Genomic DNA, 25,039 nt, shown 5'->3' with positions numbered 1-25,039 from the left:
CCATTGCAGCCTGGCCAACCTCACCTGAGGAGCACTTTGCAGGGCAGATCTGAGTCATGGCCCTTGAAGTGCAAGGCACTCAGTCAAAGCAGCCAGGGCTATACTACCCCTGATTTCCACGGGGGGTGGGGGATGGCCAGCCCAAAACAATTCAACACACTGACCCATGCCAACACAGTGGTCACCCTTCTTGAGTGCAGCAGATCATTGAAGCGCTTACGGCACTGCACCCAGGTGTGCCACACCATGTCGTGGCTGCTCCCCTGGGCTGCCACCTCCTCCCATGCTCTCTTTGTGAAGTGCGGTGGCCTCCTTCTCCCATCTCTGGGGTCAAGGGTGTCCCTCCTGGCAGCCACCCTCTCCAGGAGGGTGGCAAATCACTCATCGGAAAAGCGGTGTACCAAGTGCCCAGCCGACCTCACCTCCTGCCTGGTCTCTACATCTTCTACGTGTCACTGCTGCAACTCTGACATGGGCAGCCTCCCTGGGGCTGCCTGCGCCATTTTTGAACCAGCCGCCCAGTCGCCATTGGACCCAACACCCAACAGGCCACTGGCCCTGCCTGCCCTCCCCTTCTTATACGTTCAGCAGCCGGTGTTTATGCTGGACAGGCCTTAATTGGCCCGCCAGTGTGAAATCACTATTGGGCCCCAATAGTGGTCGGCTTCCCAACCACCCCTGCCGAGCCTGCCCAACCAGAGCAAAATTCTGCCTGTAAGATATCCTAAGGGGACTTGACAGGATGGATGCTGAGAGGATATTTCCCCTTGCGGGTGAGACTGGAACTAGGCAACACAGTTTAAAAATAAAGGGTTTCCCATTTAAGAGGGAGATAAGTACAATATTTTTCTCTCAGAGGGTCGCAAATCTGTGGAAACTGTCTTCCCCAGAGAGCAGTGGGGGCAGGGTCCTTGAATATTTTTAAGGCTGTGTTAGGTATGTTCTTGATTGACAAGGGAGTCAAACGATACAGGGGATAGGTAAAGAAAAATGGAGTTGAGGCCACAGATCAGCTATAATCATACGGAATGGTGAAGCAGGCTTGAGGGATTGAATGGTCTACTGTTGCTCCTAATTTGTATGTTCATATGTAAGTCCAAGATAAGTGAACTTACTCCCAAGAAGTTCAAAATCGTCTGTCAAGCAGTGAAAGCACACTCTCAGAAGAAATACTAGCAAACTCACGCTGGCTTTTTGACCAATGCCACTTTTCAGGGCTTTAACCTCCACCATCCTGCCCATTTTTTCCATTTGCTGGGCTTCTCTCAAACCCTCTCCCTCCCACTGTCACTCTCTGACTCCAGTCTTTCTGTCTGTTTCACTCTCTTCACCCACAACCTCAGTCAGCTACACGGGATAATTTTCAAAATTACATTCCCACGGCTTATAGAGGTTGATTTCGTGTGAACATGATTTTCCCACTATATGCAACGGATTGTAGAACTTATTATAGCAAATGAGCATCACATTTAAAAAGACTTCAGTTGAAGATGCATGTTGAAGCAGATTTGTTCTGATTTATACTATGAGGTCTATATGTGGAAGTTGTAGGTCTCTATATTGCAGCCTCTTATGGTAAGAATATATAAAATTATACTTTCCATAATGATTTGTATACCGATATATCTAATAGAAATATTAAGAGGAAAACAATATATTAGCAACACCATTATTTAATAGCATGAATTACTTTTCACTTGTGAAAAAGATGTATCTAAAGGTTTTAAAGTTTCAAACTGGAGTGTTTGACTTTGATTCAAAAGCCACTGTTAAGACTTTATGGCAAACAATATAATTAAAGGATAGTAGATTGTTTTTGTATATTTGTTCATGGGATGTGGGCATTGTTGGCTAGACAGCATTTATTGCCCATTCCTAATTGCCCTTGAGAAGTTGGTGGTTTGTTGCCTTCTTGAACCGCTACAGTTCATGTGTTGGAGGAACATTCACAGTACTGCTGGAAGATAATTCCAGGATTTTGACCCAGCGGCAGTGAAAGAACAGCGATATAGTTCCAAGTCAGGATGATGTGTGACTTGGAAGGGAGCTTGCAGGGGTGGTGTTCCAATGCATTTTCTGCCCTTGTCCTTCCAGGTGGTAGAGGATGAGGGTTTTGAAAGTGCAGTTGAAGGAGCCTTGGTGAGTTGTTGCAGTGCATTTTGTAGGTGGTACACACTGTTGCCACTGTGCATTGGTGGTCGAGGGAATGAATGATGAAGATGGTGGATGGGGTGCCAGTCAAGGGGGAAGAAGTCCTGGAAGAAGTCACGCTTCAGAAGTGTTATTGGAGCTACAGTCATCCAGGCAAGCGGAGAGTATTCCATCACACTCCTGACTTGTGCCTTGTAGATGGTGGAGAGCTTTGGGGAGTTGTGAGGTGAGTTACTCTCCACAGACTTCCCTGCCTCTGACCTGCTCATGTAGCTACAGTTTTTATATGGCTGGTCCAGTTCAGCTTCTGGTCAATGGTAGCTCCCCAATGGGTGATGCCATTGAATGTCAAGGGGAGATGATTGGATTTGCTCTTGTTGGAGATGGTCGTTGCCTGGCACTTGTGTGGCATGAATGTTACTTGCCACTAATCAGCCCAAGCCTGAATGTTACTTGTCACTTATCAGCCCAAGCCTGAATGTTGTCCAAGCTTTGCGAATATGGGCACAGACTGTTTCAGTATCTGAGGAGTCACGAATGGTGCTGAACATTGTGCAATCATCAGCGACCACCCCCACTTCTGACATTAAGATGGAGGGAAGGGCATTAATGAAACAGCTGAAGATGGTTTGGCCTAGGACACTACCCTGAGGAACTCCTGCAGCAATATCTTCGGACAGAGAGGATTGACCTCCAGGAACCACAACCATCTTCCTTTGTACTAGGTATGGCTCCAACCAGTGGTGACATTTCCCCCTGATTGCCATTGACTCCAGTTTTGCTAGGGCTTCTTGATGTCACACTTGGTCAAACGCTGTCTTGATGTCAAGGGCAATCTCCCTCACCTCACCTCTTGAGCTCAGCTCTTTTGTCCATATTTGGACCAAGGCTGTAATGAGGTCAGTAGGCAAGTGGCCATTGACATTCAATGAGCAGGTTATTGCTGAGTAAGTGTTGCTTGTAAGTGTCAACAACACTTTCCATTGCTCTGCTGATGATCGAGATTAGAGTAATGGGGCAGTAATTGGCCGGGTTAGATTTGCCCTGCTTTTCATGGACAGGACATACCTGGGCAATTTTCCACATTGCCGGATGGGTGCTAGTGTTGTAGCTGTACAGAACAGCTTGGCTAGGGTTGCAACTAGTTCTGGAGCACAAGTCTTCAGTACTATTGCCAGAATGTTGCCAGGAGCAGTAATCTTTGAAGTATCCACAATTTCTTGATATCACGTGAAGTGACTCAAATTGGCTGAAGACACCTGTAATGCTGGGGACCTGAGGAGGAGGCCAAGATAGATCAACCACTAGGCACTTCTGGCTGAAGAGGGCTGTCAGTGCTGCAGCCTTGTCTTTTGCACTGATGTGTTGCGCATTGAAGATTGGGATAATTGTGGAGCCTCCACCTCCAGTTAGTTGTAAGCTCTGTATGTGGCAGGACCAGAGAACTTAGATCTGATTCGTTGGCTGTGGGATCGCTCAGCTCCATCTATCGCATGTTGCTTCCACTGTTTGGCATTCAAGTAGTCCTGTGTTGTAAATTCACCAGGTTGACCCCTCATTTTTATGTACACTTGCTGTTGCTCCTGGCATGCCCTTCTGTACTCTTCTTTGAACCAGGGCTTATCCCCCAGCTTGATGGTAATAGTAGATTGGGGGATATGTTGGGCCATTGAGGTTACTGTTATGGCCAATGCAGTTGGTAAAGCGGAGTTATTTAAAAACCCCAGAGGGAAACTTTGAACAACTGTCATAACCTATATTTTTAAGTATTTATGCTTGAGATGCAACTCTAAATTCAGTAATCAGATCATCAGCTCTTGAGGTTTTACATTAAACTAATTGCAACATTTTATTAATTTACACAGGTTAAAAATATATATACACATGGCTACAAGTTACTGCTATCATATCTTTTAACAAATTCCCAAACTTATCTCCATTAAGGCAACAGCAACGCATAGACTTAACCAGACATCAGGCAAAGTATTTTCACCTTACGAATCAAAATTAGGCTCTTTCACTTTGGTTGCTGTGGAGCCAATCGGAGGCTTGCAGCTGCCTTTTGATCTCACATTGACTCTGCCCTGCACACCTGGAAACTGCTGAAGTTATACCTACCACCACTGATTGAATTCAACTTCTCATTGTCTCACCAGCCTCCTTGAACTTCACCTTTTAACAATGAAACCTCTTTCATAGTACCAATTTTATTAGTAATATAAACATATTGCTTGGTAGCTGCTAGAAAGGCATCAGTTTTCACTCCACTTCTTAAATGCTCTATTCAAAAGATGCAAATGCATGCTATCACACTTACATATCAAAACTAGTACACATCAAAGCACCCTGGCTAAAACAAAAACAGAAATACCTGGAAACACCCAGCAGGTCTGATAGCATCTGTGGAGAGGGATACAGCTGATGTTTCGAAAGCACCCAGGCTAGCTGGCTTTAATCTAAATAAGACACAATCTCAGATTAAACCTTTATTATAAAAGACAAATATTTTCCAAAAGGTTATATACATTAATAGCATCATGACAGTTACAAATGGTGGTTGTATTCAATTCTGCTGCTGCTGATGGCCCATAGCACCTCATGGATGTGCAGTTTTGGATTGCTAGATCTGGTCGAAATGTATCCTATTTAGCAAGGTGGTAGTGCCAAACAGCACGATGGGAGTGTATCCTCGGTGTGAAGACAGGAATTCGTCTTCACAAGGACTGTGTGATGGCCAGTCTTACCATCACTGTCATGGACAAATGCATCTGTGACAGGTAAATGAGGACAAGTAGGTTTTTCCTCTCTTGTTGGTTCCCTCACCACGTGCCGAAGACCTAGTCCAGCAGCTATGTCCTTTAGGACTCAGCCAGCTTTATCAGTAGTGGTGCTACTGAGCTACTCTTGGTGATGGACATTTAAATCCCCCACTCAGAGTACATTTTGTGCCCTTGCGATCCCTCACTGAGTCCTCCAAGTGGTGTTCAACATGGAGGAGTACTGATTCATCAGCTGAGGGGGGGTGGACGATAGGTGGTAAATAGCAGCAAGTTTCCTTGCCCATGTTTGACCTGTCATTACGTCTGGTGAGTCTGTATTGTCGGTGGGGCAGGATATACTCAGAGATGGTGATGGCAATGTCTGAGACCTTATCCGTAAGGTATGATTCTGTGGGTATGACTATGTCAGGCTGTTGTTTGGTTAATCTGTGGGACAGCTCTCCCAATTTTGGCACAGCCCCCAAATGGTAGTAAGGATGTCTTTGCAGTGCCGACAGGGCCTGTTTTGCCATTGTCGTCAACGGGGCCTTGGTTGATGCTGGGTGGTCCGTCCGGTTTCATTTCTTTTTGTAGACTTTGCAGCAATTTGATACAACCGACTGGCTTGCTAGGGTATTCCAAAGGGCAGTGAAGAGTCAACCACGTTGCTGTGGGTCTGGAGTCACATGTAGGCCAGACCAGGTAAGGGTGGCAGGTTTCCCCCCAAAAAGGCATGAGTGAACTAGATGGGTTTTTATTGACAATCCCATAGTTGCACGATCTTTATTAATGAGACAAACATTTTATTCCAGATTTGTTAATTTATTTCCATTTTCTCCAGATGCCATGGTGGGATTTGAACTCATGTCATTGGAGCATTAGTCTAGACCTGTGGATTACTAGTTCAGTAACTTTCCTGTTATGCTGCTCTTTGAACAAGAGAGCATAAACTTGAACCATAATTTCATTTTGGAAGATCGGTACAATTATAACCATGATTTGTACCTAGATTGCCCATTGCAACAAATCAGAAATTTTACCCTCAGATCTCTGGACAAAAATATCAACTTCAACAAAAAAGCAAAGTACTACTTAAATGGAGAACAGCTGCATAATTCTGAGGCGCAGAGAGACCTAGGTGTTCTGGTATATGAGTCACAAAAAGCTAGTATGCAAGTACAGCGAGTAATTAAGAAGGCTAATGGAATGCTGTCCTTTATTACGAGAGGGATTGAACATAAAAGTAAGGATGTTATGCTTCAGTTATACAGGACATTGATGAGACTACACCTCGAATACTGTATGCAGTTTTGGTCTCCTTATTTAAGGAAGAATGTAAATGCATTGGAGGTGGTTCAAAGGAGGTTTACTAAATTGATACCTGGAATGAGTGGGCTGTCTTATGAGGAAAGGTTGGACAGACTGGGCTTGTTCCACTGGAGTTTAGAAGAGTGAGAGGTGATTTTATTGAAGTATACAAGATACTGAATGGCCTTGACAAGGTGGAGGTCGAAAGGATGTTTTCCTCTTGTAGGTGAGTCCAGAACAGGGGGGCACTGTTTTAAAATTAGGGGTTGCCCTTTTAGGACAAAGGTGAAAAAAAATTTTTTCTCTCAGAGGGTTGTGCGACTTTGGAATTCTCTGCCTCAGAAGGTGGTGGAGGCGGGGTCATTGAATATTCTTAAGGCAGAGGTAGATAGATTCTTGTTAGGCAAGGGAATCAAAGGTTATCGGGGTTAGATGGGAATGTGGAAATCGAAGCACAAGAAGGTCAGGCATTACCTTATTGAATGGCAGAGCAGTGTTGAGGGGCTGAATGATCTATTCCTGTTCCAATTTCTTATGTTCTTATATTCTTAGGCTTTTATGGGATGCTGAGACTTTCAAGTAAAACTTTAATTAAGTTAACAAAAGACACTAATGACAATTTGATGAATATGTTTAATTGCTATGTATTGAAATATGTAATTTTTTTGGTTATACCCTTGTTTCAGGCACTAAAACTTTCAGCTGCTGAAAAAAAATGGACGATTAAAAACTTGGAGTATTTTAAATGATTTATCAGAACTCTGTAGTTAGATTGTGCAAGCCAGTGCCAGATTGTGTAGTCAGATTGATAACCACAACAACTTGCATTTATGTAGAGGCTTTAACGGGTAGTTTTACATGCATTGGATAGAATTTTCCTCTCGGCGTGCAGTCACTTGCCCGACAGGCTCGAGCAAGTTGTGAAGTAGCGCACGATATTTTGGTTGGCAGGTGTGTGCAAGAATCAGCAGCGTGCCTGCCAACAATTAAGAGGCCAATTAAGGCCATTAAAGTAGCAGTTGACAGCAATTTTTCACTGCCCATCCAATGCTATGGTTGGCGGGCGGGCAAATCAGCCAGGTGGCTTTTGCATTTTTGAGGAAACTTCATCCAAGTACGGGATGGGGCTTCTGCGATTAATTAAAAAAACAATTAAAATGTTTTGAAATAATTTTCATCATCCGTATGTTAAGATGTCTCACTCTGACACGTGGACATTTTTTCCCGATTTTACATTCTGTTTTTATTGATTTTAAATTCATCAGCTCCCTGAGGTAGCTCTCTGCCTTCAGGGAGCTTTCCTTAAGTGTTCCCCAGCGCCCACACTAACTTCAGTGCTTGCCCTCCCCCCGCCCCCACCTTAGAAGCACTGAGCCTTTCGGTGTGCCTTTCACACTGGCTGGCTGTTATTTGGCCAGCCAGCATGAAATCACAGTCGGGAGCCGATCACAGTCGGTGGTCCATTTCCCGGCCATCCTGGGCCCGCTGATTGCAGCTGCCCACTGGCCGGAAAATTCTGCCTATTATAAATCATAAAAGGTAGCATGAAGCATATGACAAAAGCGTGACAAGTGTAAGTCAAGTGTTGAGGATAGAAAGTAAGTGTAGCAATATGATTTTTAATAGTGCACAGATGTATGTGGATAGATAAAAATTGCAAGAATCTTCTTTCTTGCTGTCACCTTACTAATTTTACGGTTTCTGATCTTAATCACTGCTATTGCAATGCTAAAGTTGACACTTCATTTTACCACAACAGTATAGAAAGATTCTGTACTGTTGTCCTACCTGTACCATATAACAGCAGTGGTTCAGAAAGGCTGCTCAACAACATATTCTGAAGGGCAATTAAGAACGGGCAACAAATGCTGGCCTTACTCATGTCGCTCACATTCCACGAATGGCTAAAAAAAAAACTACCATGTTACTATTTAAACTGGAGGACTTGACACAAGTATTTACTTCAGATAAATGTTAACTGAAGAGCTGAGCAAGGTTAAAGATTTGGAAAGGAAAATAGAATTTTCTGTGAAGAGTCAGAGGTCCCTGGAAAAACAATCTGCAGGTACAAGTGGTGGAGCCATTAATTGTTTGGTTTGTTCCTAGGAACATTATAGTCTCACAAAAATGAAGTATAAATATTGTAAGTAAAAATAGTCTGATTCAAATAGTCATTTGGTAGTACAAAACTTGAATATTGCTGAAAAAATACATTTTGTTGAAGCTTTTTGTCTTGCACCCCTCAGGGCAATCACTAAAATACCAATGTCAGCGGAAGCAATACCTTTATATTGTATGAGAAGAGAGTGCTGATTGGTTGGCAAGTGGACTCTGATTGGTAGAGGCATTGCCATGGAGAATGCACCAGTTGCTGGTGACTGACAGTTTTCAGCCAAGCATTGTTTGAAATTTAAACCAGGCAGCTTGACTCTGGTTGGTCTAGGCATTGCCCTGAGGAATGAACCAGTGAATGCCTATCACTTATTTTTTTTAAATGAAACATGTGCTATGTGAGTATACATGCTTTCTGTCTGCAAAGAATAGGACACTGCGTCTTAATATTTGTAGCTTCCAATTACACAAATATACCACACTGCGAGCCGGACTGACATTTAAATTGGTTGTCAGAGTAATTTTTAGCACACTGAGGATTATTTATCAAATATTGTCCAATCGCGAAATTACATCTAATATTGGTGTTGTGGTCACTTTGACAAATGGACCACAAGAGTCTCAGGTACAGGTCACGATCGTTTGTTCGAGCAATTGCAAGGGGAGAACCATCTCAATGCAGCTTGAGATAGCACTCTACTAAATTACAAGTCTTCAACATATTTATTAATTATTGGTCACGTACAAGAACAGTTTCCAGATTCTGATCTCGTCAACATATTGGTTTACATTAAACAGACAACTCTGGTAACAGGTACATGCACCATATGTCCTTATTTGTTTTCACCCAGGCGGAGACCTTCCCTTCTAACTAAACTAGGACCATCTGTTCTTCTCCTAGCTATTGAAGAGCACACTTAATCTTATTGGTTATTGCCATACTCTGACTACAGTCCAGCTCCCAAGGCCTTTCTGTTGTTTGCAGGCCCTAAGGTTGTGCAAGGTTCAACTGGTAACCTTTAACTGCCAACGTGCTTGGAGATTTTAAGTAATTCATTCCCTTTCAATAAGTTCTTACTGTACCCCTTTATTGCCCCCTAACATTGGACACTGTGTTTTGAGTTTTGCAGGCATTGGCTGGTTGGGTACGGTCTGTATCTTGCCCATTGCAAACAATGGAAGGGACATGTTGTTTGATATGATCCGCCAGTTTTTGGGACGTACGGCCTACATCACTCTAGCACTGAAATTCATATACCACACTATTCATTTGTGAGATAGGCAGAATGCCTTTTTGGTTTGACAGCAGCATCCTGTTATTGGCAAATACCACTCATATTGCTGCTGCATAGTAGCAGTGTGAAGCAGCTAGCTTCATCTGTTGCTGAAATGTTTGAGATGCCTTGCGTTTCCAGGATAATCTGAGGTAGACTGGGCACTTTTGAGAGCTGAAAGTGATGGCCTTAGGCCCATTCATGAGTTTCCATGATGTCCAGCATGAAATGACCTGATCAGTGTAGCCATTATCCTGCATGATGTCCTTGATGCAACCTATTTCAGCATCAAGCTTACATGTTGAGCCAATGGCTTGGGCCCGATTTATGAGGTTGCGGTTAAGGTCAATCTTATAGCGCTTGGAACTGCAAGAATCCCAATGCATGTATTGACCAATTTGCAGTAAACTGTGGTGGAGAACCCCAGGCAGATTTCTTAACTAGTACATCAAGGAAAGAGTGTTTATTTGACTGCGTCATTTCAAAGTTGAATTGAGTGCAAGATGGAGCAAATTAAGACATGCAAGGGAATTTTTACATGCTGTTATGGATTTAAATATAGCAAATGTACCATTCACATGTCGTAAATTTGCAAGTGGTTGGAGGTTAGGTGTCATTCCATCGAAGCATGTTTCTCATGGAACCCAACAAAGTTGTTTGCAGTGGTGGGCCTAGAGGGGATCCTATGACAACACTATCTATTTGGACATACATGGTGTCATAAAAACTGAACTCAACTGCATGAGTTGCCGAGTTCATAAGCGCAATAAATACTGATTCACGCAATGGTGGCAGGTCTAGATCGCCAAGATATAATGCTGTGGAGCAAGTATCTATGGCTTCCTTGAGTGAAAAATTGATGAATAGGCTAGCAGTGTCAAATGAGCACATAGACATAGCATTGCTGTCGATACGCAAGTCCCATATGGTCTTTGCAGATGTGAAGGAATCCTTCACCGTGTATCTGGAAAACTTGTTCAAAACTGATTGTAACAGTTCGTGCAACCATTTGGCCAATTCATGCTGTGCAGAACCAGTCATGGATAATATAGGCCATAGAGGGATATCACTTTTGTGTGTCTTGGGCAGACCATACATACACAGATGCAGCAAGCTGTGAGGATGAACCCTGTCATATATATCATGTGGCAGCTCATTATTCTTACACAAGTTAAGCAAGCATTTGTTTAGCTTACTTTTGAGCAAGGCTGTCTGGTCATGTTGAACGGCAGGTCCAATGGATACGAATTTGGACCTGTCTTTAAGAATGACGTGTATTTTGTTGATATAGTCATGCTTGTTAAGGATGATTATTCTCTCCCTTTTATCAGGTTTACTGATGTGTATGTCCAGGTTGGTCTTAAGACCTCACAACACTGTAAGACATTCATGTTGCATGTGAAAATCAGACAGGTCATTTGGAATCCCACAATATGCGTGCACTAGATCAGTTAGGTGTGCTTTCAAGGATTCGGTGCTAATGGATGCTGGTTTGTGGGGGGATAGTTGGGAGTAGAGGAGTTCAAACTCAGCAAATACTCCTTCCGATTTGATTTGGGATGAAGGCACACCAAAATTGAATCCATGTGGAAAACAAATGATTCTGGCATCAATCATTATAAATTAGGAAGAAAATCTACAGAATGGAATTTAGTTTAATCACAGAAATTTGAATTTAGGTAATCGATGTCTTCAAAATTATGACTATGGTCACTGAGTGTAAAATTAATAAAAAGCCTTCGCACCCTTCCTCCCCCAACGACCAAAGTAAACAATATATGGATTAGACTTCCAGCAAAAGCAATTTAAATTTTTAAAATAATGCTTAGTAAATATTTGCTTAAAAGCAGGATTTAAAGTATAAAGATGAAATGCTGTATTGAAATCTGCCTGGCACCACAGATCTGTACAAGCCATTGACTTTATTCGTTTTCAGCATTTTCTTTTTCTGTGCATAAATGTTTATAAATTGCATTTGTAAAGCCAAAGAGGTACTGGATTCCTATAAAAATGATTGTCAAAATCAAATGGCAGCTCCTAACAATCAATGAAATGTAACTTTTTCAGCGTTTTTACAGTTATACTAAAAGTGTAAGAGTGGAGGTTATTGTCAGTTCAGTGACTTCCAATTGAGTGCAGTCTGGAACAGTATTAATAACACACCTCTGGAGAAGCTTAGAATCACTGGCAGCAACTTCTGGATTTCCACATTTAACTATGTCTATGGGGATACCAGAATTGCTGTCAATTTCAGGGGAGCAGTGATGACGGTTTCGTTGTCGTTGCAATTGCAAGTCTGGGCACCTTTTCATTCATTGATTCCTTTACACACTACAAGAAGTAATTCAATTAAGTACATTTTACATATAGCGCTTTAACCATCTTTTGATGGTGATGATTTAAGTGCTGACTGTTTAAAGTATTATTTTCTTCTCGGTTCACAGCACTTTAAAAATGAGGAAAAACAACTTGATTTTGCTGGAAGCAACATTCAGGCAAGAATTTTCCCATCGGCGAGCAGGGGTAGGGCCCTCTCGCTGACGTGTAAAATGACGCAGAATGACATCGGGCAGAACTCCTGATGTCATCCCACGTCATTTGCATTTTCAGGTTGACGGGGGCGCAGCCGAGTCAGTTGTGCGCCCGCTGACCTGTCATCGGCCTATTGAGGCCATTCAAAAAGCAATTAAAGCAAGTAGTGGACCCCTCCGTCCAACCTTCAGGTTAGCAGGCAGTTCGGGAGCGCTGGAGGCCACCTGATAAAGCACGAAACCTCATCCATGGGCAGGATGAGGTTTCATGACTGAATTAAAAAATTAAGATTAATTTTTACTTAAAGTTATGTCCATGTCCCAACCCATGTGACATTGTCACATGAGGAGACATGGATGGTAAATGAAATTTTTGAAAGAATAGCCTTCTCACTTTGGGAACCTATCTCCCTGAGACAGCACTTAGTCTCAGGGAGATCAGAGTGCATTTCTGCATTTGCTATTCCCCCCGCCCGCACAGGGAGTGCACAGCGCTTCTGTGCAAACGTCACGCTGAGCGGGCCTTAATTGGCCTGCCCACGAAAAATGGCAGTGAGTCAGTCCCCGATAGGGGGCGCCGATCAGAGGGCTGCCTGCACACGCCTGCTTCTGTACTTGCCCTCCCGGCAGGGTAAAATTTTGCCCTCAGGGTTTCAGAATAAAAACAGAAAATGCTGGAAAAATTCAATGGGTCTGGCAGCATCCGTGAAGAGAGAAACAGAGTTAATGTTTCGAGTCCTTGCTCTGAAGAAGAGTCATATGGACTCTTATTAGTAATGATGAAACTGTCACTGCTCATAGTTAATACTCCCCTGAAACTGACAGAAACTTCTGGAGTCTGCATGCACACAGTTAAAACTAAACCCCAGGGTGATGAACAGACTAAGCTTCTCCCACATAAGTTGCTGCCAGTGATCCTATGGGGTGGATTTTCCCATCCCAGTGCAGGACTGAAGTGCGTCATGAGAGCTTTAAAAATGTTGTGCAGGACCTGAGCCCAGGGACGGCAATTTTCACCGGTGTGGGATAAGGGATGGTCTGGAGCCCACATGCTGATGTCACAAAGTTGCTGACACCATTATGGAGGTGGGCATCTTAGACCTTCTGCAATTTTGATGGAGTCAGGCCAGTTTTGGGTGGTGATGTGAATCACACCAGCATAGAGGTGTTATGAATCATTAGGGAACCATGATTTGGAGACAGAAACCAAACAAAAAGTAAGTACGAAAGATGTCACCTACTTCATATGTCATAAAGAGTTGCTGTACCATCAGTTATACATGTTTTTAATACATTGAGTTATCATACTGCTTTGTTTTGAAAAGGTAAGTGTCCATTTAATGATCTGGTTGCCAGGTTTTCACTTCCGACAACTGGAAAATTGTTTTGAAAAGGTAAGTGTCCATTAAATAATCTGGTTTTCAGGTTTTCACTTCTGACAACTGGAAAACTGTCGAGGGAAATAACAGCATTGTGAAAGTATAAAGGTTAGATATATTTGAATACATTATCCACTGGATAAAGTACTAATCTGCATCGTACAATAGCGAAATCCAGGGCCAGAATCTTTAGGTCAGCGAATGGGGGCGGGCCCTGCTTGCCAACACGTAAAATGATGCATGGTGATGTCGAGCATGCGTCCCGATGTCACTGCGCTTCATTCAGATCCTCAGTTTGGCGAGCATGCACTGGAGTTGGCTGTGCACCTGCTGAACTGTCAAAGACCTATTAAGGCCATTTAAATACCAATTAAAATAAGTAACTGCGCTGCCCGTCCAACCTTAAGGTTGGTGGGCAGGCGAACAGCCCAGGCAGCCTTCGCGCTTATCATGCAACCTCATCCATGGGTGGGATGAGGTTTCATGAAGGCTTTTAAAGTTTAATAACGTTTTTAAATAAAATTCATTGACATGTCCCAGCTCATGTGACACTGTACACTGTCACATGAGGGGCCATGTCTTAAAAAATTTTTCATCTTTATTAAAATTGTTAAAAATCAAACTAATCTCCCTGAGGCAGATTATTCTTCCCCCAGAACTGATCATGTGAAATCATCCTATTGCTTTGATTTTTTCCCTTGAAGTTCAACTCATCCATCAGTTAGGCTGAGCTTCTGTTGATGGTCAAAGGCTTTAATTTATTTTGCTCAGGAGAATTTTTTGACACAGTTGTTAAGTGGAATCTCATTATGAATATTTGGCTAACTTCTAACCCGCTAATGGATTCTGTCCAGCAGGGTTGGTTGGCACAGCTGTCAAGTGGAATATGAACTTGTTTATTTTGGCAGATTTATGAGCTCTTCAAATACTTAAATATTATCATAGGGCTGGCGAGTTCTGTTTATAATGGATACAAGGTGAATGTATTGGTGGTATGGGAAAATATAGGGGAGTGAGGGGGGTATGGGATTTTATGGATAGCGAGGGGGTTGGGGAACCAAGGTTATGAGGGTCTTACACCATCTCCAGAACTGGACCAATGTCTCAGCGAATGGAGATGGGCCTTTTAACTTGGCTGCATCAGCCTCGCCCAGCTCTGTCTTCATCTTGGGCCTGGTAGCAGGCCCAACTCCAAGCCATCATCCCACAGTGAAAATAGGATTAGTGGTCACTGCAGAGTAAAAGATGGTTTTATGACATTGGGAAATCCCCTGACTCCCGATTCCCACCTGAAAGAAGGTGTGCTTTTGTGGTTCCCCAGACTGCACTCAATTGAAATTGTTGAACTGACAAGAAACTCCACTCTTACGATTGCAAAAACCCTTGAAAAAGTTACACCTTGTCGAATTAAGTGTAGCTAGGGGTAGAATTTTGCCGATGGTGAGCAGGGGGCGGGGCCCGCTTGCTGATGCGTAAAATGACATGGGATGATGTCGGGCGGAACCCCTGATGTCATCCCACCCCATTTAAATTTTCAGGAAGTCGGCCCACAGCAAAATCAGCTGAGTACCCACTGACTTGTCAGTGGCCAATTAAGGCCATTGACAGGATCATTTAGTTGGCTTTAATTGGCTTGCCCACGTAAAATGACGGTGGGGCCCATTTCTCCGGTGAGGATCGTCTCCCTGCCTGCCAGAGATTGGGTTGGGCCCACCCGCCCGACAGGCAGAAAATTTTGCCCTAGGTTTTTAACAGCATTCGAAGTTCATAATAAGCCTCCCTGGTCCTGAAGAGCAGTTTTATATTTGTTGAATGTCAAATTTCTCCATTATGCTAAGAAGTTCCACATTTTAAAAACATTTTTAAAAGTTTGTTTATATGATATTTTATCTTCTACATTAATTCCATGTGCATGCCAATCATTTATTTTGCTACCTGTAAAAAAAAAAACTAAAAATGAAAGTATTCAGTTGTTTTTACTTGCTGTCTGTGAGAATACTTCCATGTAGTTGTCAGCTTATCTGGCTTGATGACATCACTACTGCTGGACACCTGGGAATCCCCTTGGCTTGGTGCCAAATTCAAACTGACTTCAGGAAAGTGGAAATTCACACCACATGGATCACTTTGTGGGCATCTTTCTTCGAGGTCACTGGCAAATGTTGTTGCTGCACTGACAATGACAAAATCCAGGCCAAGGAGATAAAGGATGAAAAGCAAAGAATAATACTAGTCATGAGACTCTAAACTCACTGTTCCAAACTTTCCATCATTGTGTATATGCCCATAAACTTCAGGGTCCTTCATTAAGAATCAAGGGTTGCAACTCAGGTGATTCTTGTTTCTTGTCTCTGTTCACTGATGATTTCTATGTAAGGCCTTCATTTGCAAGCAAATAAAAATCTTCACACCTATATGTAACTCCAGACTCTTGCCAACATGGTTGACTCTTAACTACCCCTGAAATGGCGTATCAAGGCACTCAGTTGTACCAAACCACTACAAAGAATCTTGCAGCAATTCACAAAGAAACCCTGCCCCACCTCCTCAGCACAAAGAATGACAAATAAATGCCTGCTTTACTAATGATGTTCACATCCTGAGAACGAATAGGGTAAATATGTTGGAAGAAGGAACATGAGATAAGATGTGCATTAAGCAAATATCAAAACAAGTAGCAAATTGATATGTGTTCAAAAATACATAGGTATTTTGTGTGGGTACTCTGCTTGGTGTTTGTTGCTTGTCATTTTTAAGAGCTATACGATAAGGGTGTTGTGTTGCTAGCAATGCCGAATGCCCTGGTAAAACATTGCTATGGCTGTGCATTTGAAAAGTAGATGAACAGTTGCTAGAATGCTGTTAATTTTCTCTCTATGACACCTCACTTAGTTTATAGTGCAGTTCTGTCTAGGTACCTTATAAGACAACATTGTTAACTTAAGTAAAGTGCAGCAACCTTGCATAGCCTGACAGATTTCCTCCTCATGTACTTCCAGATTTGGGTCACAATCTGTAACTCCCATCCAGGATGCTTAACTGAAGTGTGCCCAATCATTCATGTAGGAGGAGCTCCATAACAATATCTTGAAAAAGTCCTGTTTTGTCATCCTTCTTTGCTTTTGAATTCTTTAAGCAGGCTCCCATTTAGGGTAACCAGTAGTCTTTCAAAAGCTGCCATATATTATGGCCCCTGACCCTTTCACATACACAGTGTATCAAGTACTAAGTTCCAAGACTTACCTCTCCTTATAACTCGGGCCTGAACCTTAACTTTGGTAGACACGCATGATCGGTGGGCCCGGGAGCGGTTGGGAAATGGACCATTGACCCCGATTGTCCCGCGACTGAGATTTCATGTTGACTGGCAAATTAACGGCCAGCCAGCGTGAAATGCATGCTGAAAAGCTCAGCGCTGCCGGGGTGGGGTAAGGAAGAGGGCAGGCAATGACATCACCGTTGACACAGGTGAGCGCTGTGAGAGAGCTTCCTGAAGACAGACAGCTGCCTCAGTGAGCTGCAGACCTTCAAGTGATGGAATAAAGGCTTAAAAAGCTACAAAAAAGTGTCCATCACAATTAAGCATCTGAAAATATACCTCATAAAACTGCTGTCCACAGATATTTATTTTTATTTTATTTCATAACGGAGATTTTGTGTCGCCCTTGGATGAGGTTTGATGAAAAATGTAACGGCTGCTTGGCTGATTTGTCTGTCTGCCAACCGTAAGACTTGACGGGCCATTAATGGGCTTAATTGCATCATTAATGTGCTTAATTGCCCACTTAATTGTCAGCAGGCGCACTTCCAACTTTTGCGTGCATCTGCCGAGTGAAATAACACGCGAGTACACTTTGACATCGGGATGCTCGCCTGCCACCATTTCGCATGACTTTATGCCCGATCAGGTCGGGAGCATACTTGCGCGCAGGATGTAAAATTCTGCCCTTGAAGTGGTAGCTGGACTGGGATAAATGCTAAAAGACATTTAACAATATTCTGCACAAAAAAAACCTTTGTTAAACTCAAAGCAGGAGGGATTCAGGGTAAATCTTAAGAATAGCAAGAAATTGGCTGAAAGGTTAAAAGCAATGATTACTCATCAGAAGAGGTATGACAGAATTCAGGCATATGAATGCATGCCCGGCTTGCCGTTGGGGCCACTATTCTTAACTGGATTCAGAAACTCAATGCAAGCTTGTCAAATTTGCAAATATACCAAACTAGGAGGAGCAGTGGATTAGGAGAAGGAAATTCAGGAATTACAGAATTAAGTTGAATAAAATAAGTGGATAGCACGATGGGAGTTGAAATTTAATGCAACCAAGCATAAAGTTTTGTAAAAAGGAAGGAAAGAAACAATGCAGTTGGATGGTGTTGAAATAGCCAAGCATGAAACCAGGGTCCAAAGAATCTCATTAGAATTATCATTCAACGCATTCAAAGAATGATGAGCAGCAATAATAAATTCCATGAACATTAGAATGCATGTCAGAGAAAGTCAAGACCAAAACTGTACATTGCAAAATCATATAGGTCAAAATAAACCTTGTGTACTGTATCTAGTTCTGGTCACTGAGATACAAGATTGGAGGCAAACCACCTTTGCAATGCCCACTTTACTGGAGATGCAATAAAAGAGTGGTATTGTCTTTTTGAATCTGACCTTCAGCTAACTTCCACTGGGATGACATTACCGGTGGTTGTGAAGGTTATCACAGCAGTGAGCTGCTTAATTCCAAACTGTGATGGGGATATTAGCAATAACAATCAATCTACAGTTCAAGCAGTTGATACATTGCTATACTTAGCTTTGCAGCTGAGAAAGTGCATGAGGTGTCCTTCAGCCACTACAATGCTACTCCTCCTTTGGCTGTGCCAGGTGCTTTTTCTCACTCATGCTCTGTGATTCACTACTTTACACTATCTATCTAAGTCTCCTGAATTAGATGTGCAGTTAATGCTGATTTTTTGTGATGGATGAAGCAAGTGACTGTATGTGTACTCTGCAGTACTAACTTTGTGGAAACTGAAGTGATCTGCAGCTTCTTCTTCTGGGATATCAATGGAATCAGAAGATATATTAAAATATTAGTTGAAATGCTCTACTGGAACAGATCTTAAATCATCTTAGGCTAGTTTGATGCAACTTATGCATGTGAATGACTGAGTGAGGGTATAAGGAGGGAATATCAAGAAAAGAATAATATTAACCCTGAGGGTATCTAGTTTTAATGTGGCCTGTCCCCCTTGTTCTTATATCCAACTCTGTTTAACATGGTCTATGTTCATGTTGACAAGGATCCTCCTCCTGTTCTGTGCCACTTTGTGTTGCAAGTCGAGACACAGTGCTGAGATAGTGGAAATTTAAAGAAGATTTAGACAACATTTAACATCTAAAGTTACTCATGTCTCAGGTTTCAGAAAACTCAGCTTCTATGCCTTACTAGCGAACATCTGTCAGCTTGCACATGCTACCATCTACCAGCATGGGAGTAGATTTTTCTTACAACTTTCCTCGATCTGACAGCATGAAGCCCTGGAACTATATAATATCAGGCATAGGACCTGATTATGAGACTTACCAAGTGATCAATGGGTTTAACATAGACCAATGTGGCCAGCTAGCATGATGGACATGGAAGCCTGTGCACAAAAATATTTAAACTAGGAACAATCTCCAGAATGTAGTTAGTGCATGTGAACATGCACTAACTCCAGTTGCTGAGTGTTCTTTCCCAATGAGTGTTGAAAGGTAGGTCCATAAAACAAAAATAAAAACACTATTTTGCCATAATGGCCCTTCCTTTTCCCTAGGACCACCTAGTTGTCTCTCTTCCCCTCAATGCCAGAAAATAATTGCTCCACAGCAATCCTCAGCATTTCCAAATTGTCTAGCACCATATGCTAGCAGCAACAGAAAAATATTGAAGAGAGTTAACCTTACATTGTGGGATGAGGTCAGCTCATTCATGCACAGGTACATGGAACACTGAACTGCCTCAGCAATGTTGCATGAGGATGTCACTTGTTCCATGAGTGTGGATGGTGTTGTCACATGAACAGTATTTCAAGATTAGTATGTAACATTTTTGAAAATGTTTACAACTCGTAACCCATCCAGACATGCAAAACTTATTCCTTGTAGTGCTATTTATGTGAATCACCCAGTCTGAAATTAAATTGCATTGCATAAATTTCATATTAGTGCAGTGGCATTTCATCAGTGTTCCCTTTGGTATTAATAAACCTGCTACCATAAAGAGCTAATCTATATTGTTAACCTATTGTCTTGTTTAATCTTCAGGAACAATTGCTGAAGAGGAACCTGCACCTTGTAGCTTAAATGTTGGACATGGTCGCCGATGTTCAAATGACACGTTATGTAAAAGTGGATGGGTTGGCCCCAATGACGGAATCACTAATTTCGATAACTTTGCCTTTGCTATGTTAACCGTATTTCAGTGCATCACCATGGAGGGGTGGACTGATGTCTTATACTGGGTATGTATTACAACAGAAACTGAACAGTACAGTAAGGTGTGGGGAAGGTGAATTAAGTAAACTGCAATAAATTTATGCATGGCATATTTTACTTGTCTGCAAATTTCCTAAAATGACTCCAATTGTGCCATTTCCACCTTAAACTAAAACATTCTAAAATGGCTGCTGCTTAATGCATGTTGAGTTTGATAAGAAAGTAAATTAAAAGATGGATTGCCGTGTCTGACTATATTTTACACATTTTTATTACAAGCTTGTGATAGAAAAATCACTGTTTATATGAAAGTTTATTTGCAACCAAAAATATTTGATACCATAAATTTGTAGCAGATCTTTTTTTTTTGTGTTTTGACCGATACAACTGTTTTTAAATTAGGTTCCAAACCACTATCAAAGATTATGTCATCAACAGCAAAACTGTTGCCAACAGTGGATTCTTCTTTTATTTCATTGATCTTACTTCCTCTGTTATATTTGTCTCTAGAATTCCTATTGTTGCTGGTCCTCCTTTCCCTAGTCATATCTTACTCATATCTTCATAACCTCTCTTTTTTTAATTCAACTCTCACATTTTCATATCTTCATTGCTTTTTTTTTTATTCTCACACTCTTGTTTGCCATTTCAATTCTGTCTCCTAATGAATCTTCAGGGTAATTCCCCAGTTACCATTTCTCTATCATTGCCTTGCTATCTAATTTCGTAGCTGCTGAACACTCTTGATCCTGTATGTTTGCCTTGCTATCTGCCGCTTTTCTATGCTTGACTATCTCTGCCATTTTATGTTTCTCATAGCCACTCTTTTGCTCAGTTCAAACTTCTTTTATGCTTACTGTTTTCAGTAATGTCACCACTAACCTAAATCTGAGGCAAGAACAATGAGCAATAAAGGAAGGCAGTGGGTCCACCAGGTTACATAATTCATTTGGGTTCATGCTTCAAAAAGTGTCATAATTTCTGGGAATTAATAGATCTGTTGAGATAATGAGCAAGAGGTAATGGAGTGAAAGGTCAGAAAGGAAAAAAGAAAAACTAAATCAGAAGAAAAAATAAAGAATGGACTAAAATGGAAAGATGTGTTGGGGGAGTAGGGGAGAGAAGTGGCCAAACTGCAAAGGCAGAATCGTTCCAGATATGCACTAAGTATGGCAGTGGGTGGGGAAAAGAACGTTTTACCCATCAGCTGCATTGGTGGCTTTTCACGCCATATCGCCCCCAATCCCACCTCATTAATCATTCAGTCCCGGGAAACATGCCGGTGGGCTCTCATTTGCCCACCATGTCATCATCACACACAACTCTTACTGCTTCAACCCCAGGACTGCTGCAAAGAAGACATGGCCCTGAAAGGCAAGAAGACTGCAGCCCTCCAGTTTAGTGATATGACCCTCGAGCACCTTTTGGATAATGTGGAGGTCTGCCGTGATGTCCTCTACCTCCTCTCTGGCCACAGGAGCGGCAGCAATATCACCAATCCAGCATGGGAGGGGGTGGCAGCAATGGTCAGTGGCAATGCCCTGCAAAAGAGGACAGCACCCAGCCAAAAGAGGATGAATGATCTCCTTCATTCTGCCAGGGTAGGTCACTCTTCTCATCACTTTCAGCTCACACACTCACAAATCCATCATGTATCCACAGGGATCTCTCTCACTGCCGGTTCAAGGGAGATCACCAATCACTCTTTCACGCACAGTTTCATTGTCCTCATCCCGTCCGTGGGACCACTCACTACCCACACATGCCAGGCATTCTTTTCATCTGGCTTGGCAGGTGTCCAGCTTACACTCTCTCCATCTGTATTCATGCAAGACAAGCTGGAACACAACAAAAAGGAAGCAACCGAGGTAGTCCATGACCAGACCCTTGACTCATGCCCCAAAGACACCTTGGAAGAAAAATCTGCTGAAACCCCAATTGAAGACCTGTCACAGTACTACACTAGCGCAGAGTCACACACCTTGATGGGACCTAGCTTTACAGTAGCTTCGGTATCACAATCTGGTGAGCACATCGCACTGCCTGATTCACAGCAGGCGACAGTAGGGACTTCCTAGGCCTGCGGAACTTGGAGGACTGCTGGAGGCCAGAAATCTGCTGAGTCCTAGTCAGATGACAAGCCTCTGGACTTGGTCATGTCTTAGTTGGCAGAGCTGCTCAGACAAGCTTGGGAACATCAGGAAGGGATGTCCGCTGCACTGCTCAGAAGGCGCCATGGAGGAATCCGTTCACCTTCAGGCTGAGGTGATGGTGCCAGGATGCTAACGAGGTCAACATTGGTAGGATAGTGGCCGCCATGGAGATCTTGGTCCAGGACATTCGTCCTGCGCTGCTGTGTGGGCTGTATTCCATTGCTGACACCATAGTTGGCCTCCAATGCTATGTGGTGCACGAGAGGGGTGCGGAGCAGCTCGATCTCACTCCAGCTACCCCTTCACCTCAAGGATTCAGCCAGGGGCCCTTGGACACCTACAGGGAGGAAAGAGGATCAGCAGGTGACTCAGAAGCGCCTGGCCCATCCAAATTGCCTCTTCCTGTGACCCCAGCAGCTCCAGCTCTGCAGGCCACTGCCACACAGCAGGACCCCGAAAGCAGGCCGGGGCCCTCCAAGATTCAGCCCTCCAGGGGATGCCTGCCAAAGTCATCACAGACAGGGCGTGGCAGTCAGCTAGCTGCCTCCAATTCCGCTTGGATTTCGGGGGAGCAACAAGCTGTAGCAGCAGGATTAGAAAGGTCAAGAAGATGCAATGCTTTCGAGTCAAAACCAAATAAACTAAATTGACAAATCAAATGACAAATTAAAAGGCAGCCCCTTAAAGGGAAACTGCAAAAACAAAATACAAAATTTAAAGGAACTTACAAACATTAAACCAAAATGTGATCAATGGGGTCAATAAAACACCCCAAGCCCCATGTTGCCCATTGAGCATGGTAGACACTGCATGCTCCCTCCCCAGGGACATCCAGCTGTGTGCATATCCGCATAAGAGGGGCAGACAGTCAGGCCGGACGACCAACTTGGCCAGGCCCAGTGGCAAGCCCATGAGGAGGTCCTCCTCCCGCCCCCCCCGACCTCCCCAGCTCCCCCCCCCTCCCCCCGCACCAGGTGAATCAAGATGTAACTTTTTTTTTGGAGTTAAAACAATTAAACTAAATTAACAAAATAAAGGATAAATCAAGCACAGCCCCGAAGTCAGGTCAGCTGTAAAACCAAGGACAAAGTTTAAAGGAAACTTACAAACATTAAACCAAAATGTGATTAAAAGTGTCAATAAAACACCCCAGTCCCCGCGGTGCCCACCGAGCACGGAAGGCCTCAAGAGTGCCGGCAGACACCGTGTGCTCCCTCTCCAGGAACACCTGGCCGCGAACGTAGCCGCAGAAGAGGGACAAACAATCGGGCGGGACTCCCCCCTCGATCACCAGCTGCCTGGACCTGTTAATGGCCAACTTGGCCAGGCCCAGGAGCAGGTTCACGAAGAGGTCCTCCATCTTCCCGACCCCTTCCACACCGGGTGATCAAGAAGATGTAACTCTTTCTGAGTCAAAACAATTAAACTAAATTAACAAAATTGGGATAAATCAGGCATAGCCCCTAATTCAGGTCAGCTGTAAAACCAAGAGCAAAGTTTAAAGGAACCTTATAAACTTTAAACCGAAATGTGATAAAAGGTGTCAATAAAGCACCCCAGTCCCCGCGGTGCCCACCGAGCATGGAAAGCCTCAAGAGTGCCAGCAGACACCGCGTGCTCCCTCTCCAGGGACATCCGGCTGCGAACGTAGCACGGAAGAGGGACAAACTCCCCCGTCGATCGCCTGCTGCTTGGACCTGTTAATGGCCAACTTGGCCAGGCCCAGGAGCAGGTTCACGAGGAGGTCCTCCTCCTTCCCAACCCCTACCATGCTGGGTGATCAAGAAGATGTAACTCTTTTGAGTTAAAACCAATAAAACCAAATTAACAAAATTGGGATAAATCAGGCACAGCCCCTAATTCAGGTCAGCTGTAAAACCAAGAACAAAGTTTAAAGGAAACTTACAAACTTTAAATCAAAATGTGATTAAAGGGGTCAACAAAACACCCCAGTCCCCGCGGTGCCCACTGGGCACAGAAGGCATTCAGAGTGCCAGCAGACACCGTGTGCTCCCTCTCCAGGGACATCCGGCCGCGAATGTAGCCGCGGAAGAGGGATAAACAATCGGGCGGGACTCCCCCGTCGATCGCCCGCTGCCTGGACCTGTTAATGGCCAACTTGGCCAGGCCCAGGAGCAGGTTCACGAGCAGGTTCACGAGGAGGTCCTCCTCCTTCCCGACCCCCTACCGCACCGGGTGCCCATAGATCAGGAGCGTGGGGCTGAAGTGCAAACAAAACATCAATAAAATGTTTTTCAAATAACTAAAAAGGGAGTGTATTCTACCACACCCTATATATGCATGGTCCACGGACTCCACAAGACCGCAAAAAGGGCATGTGTCCTGAGAGTCCGTGAACCTATGCATTCTCCTATTATAGGGGACTGCTGCATGCAACACCCTCCAACCCAGGTCCCCGATAGAAAGGGGGAGGATACCTCCGTAGAGGGCCTCCCATCGGGGGCCTCCGCCGCCGAACGGCAACAAGGCACGCCAGGGCGTGTCCGGGCGGCGGACAAGGGCGAGAAAATGGAAGGTGTGCAGCAGCAGTCCGTACAAAAAGCTCCTCTTTGCCGTGCCAAAAGGCACAGAGGGCATGTCCCCGAGGCGGCTCATATTGCGAGGCACCAGCACCCGAGGGAGGGTTCAGATCTTGGGGCCAATGTGGAATTCTGTCCAAATTTTGTGAAACAGGTTCTCAGTCATTCTGCAGGAATGAAAGACAGTAGCTATAGACCTTGGGTCTAGCTAGATGCTGAACAGCAACGGCTTGCTGTGGCTCTTCAGCGACATGTGCGGGAGCCCCATCTTCCTGACGATGCTGCTCCTCCCTCTGCCCCGCCAGGCATCTCTGTCACTCTTATCTCCTTCCTCTCCACTCTCTGTACACCATG

General features: G+C 43.7%; 1 protein-coding gene across 1 annotated transcript in view; it reads left to right on the top strand.

The window, feature by feature from the left end:
• The window catches only part of cacna1c (calcium channel, voltage-dependent, L type, alpha 1C subunit), a 1,373,114-nt gene that overhangs the window by 644,971 nt on the left and 703,104 nt on the right, over window positions 1–25,039 (top strand). Inside the window, exon 7 of the mRNA XM_041215565.1 lies at window positions 19,822–20,018. Coding sequence (XP_041071499.1) covers window positions 19,822–20,018 — 197 coding nt within the window. The remainder of the gene's footprint in view (window positions 1–19,821; window positions 20,019–25,039) is intronic.

Source organism: Carcharodon carcharias, chromosome 21 (genome assembly GCF_017639515.1).
Source record: "Carcharodon carcharias isolate sCarCar2 chromosome 21, sCarCar2.pri, whole genome shotgun sequence".
NCBI classification, from domain to species: Eukaryota; Metazoa; Chordata; class Chondrichthyes; order Lamniformes; family Lamnidae; genus Carcharodon; species Carcharodon carcharias.
The sequence above is the reverse complement of the archived record's forward strand: the minus strand, read 5'-3'. Positions and strand labels throughout refer to the sequence as shown.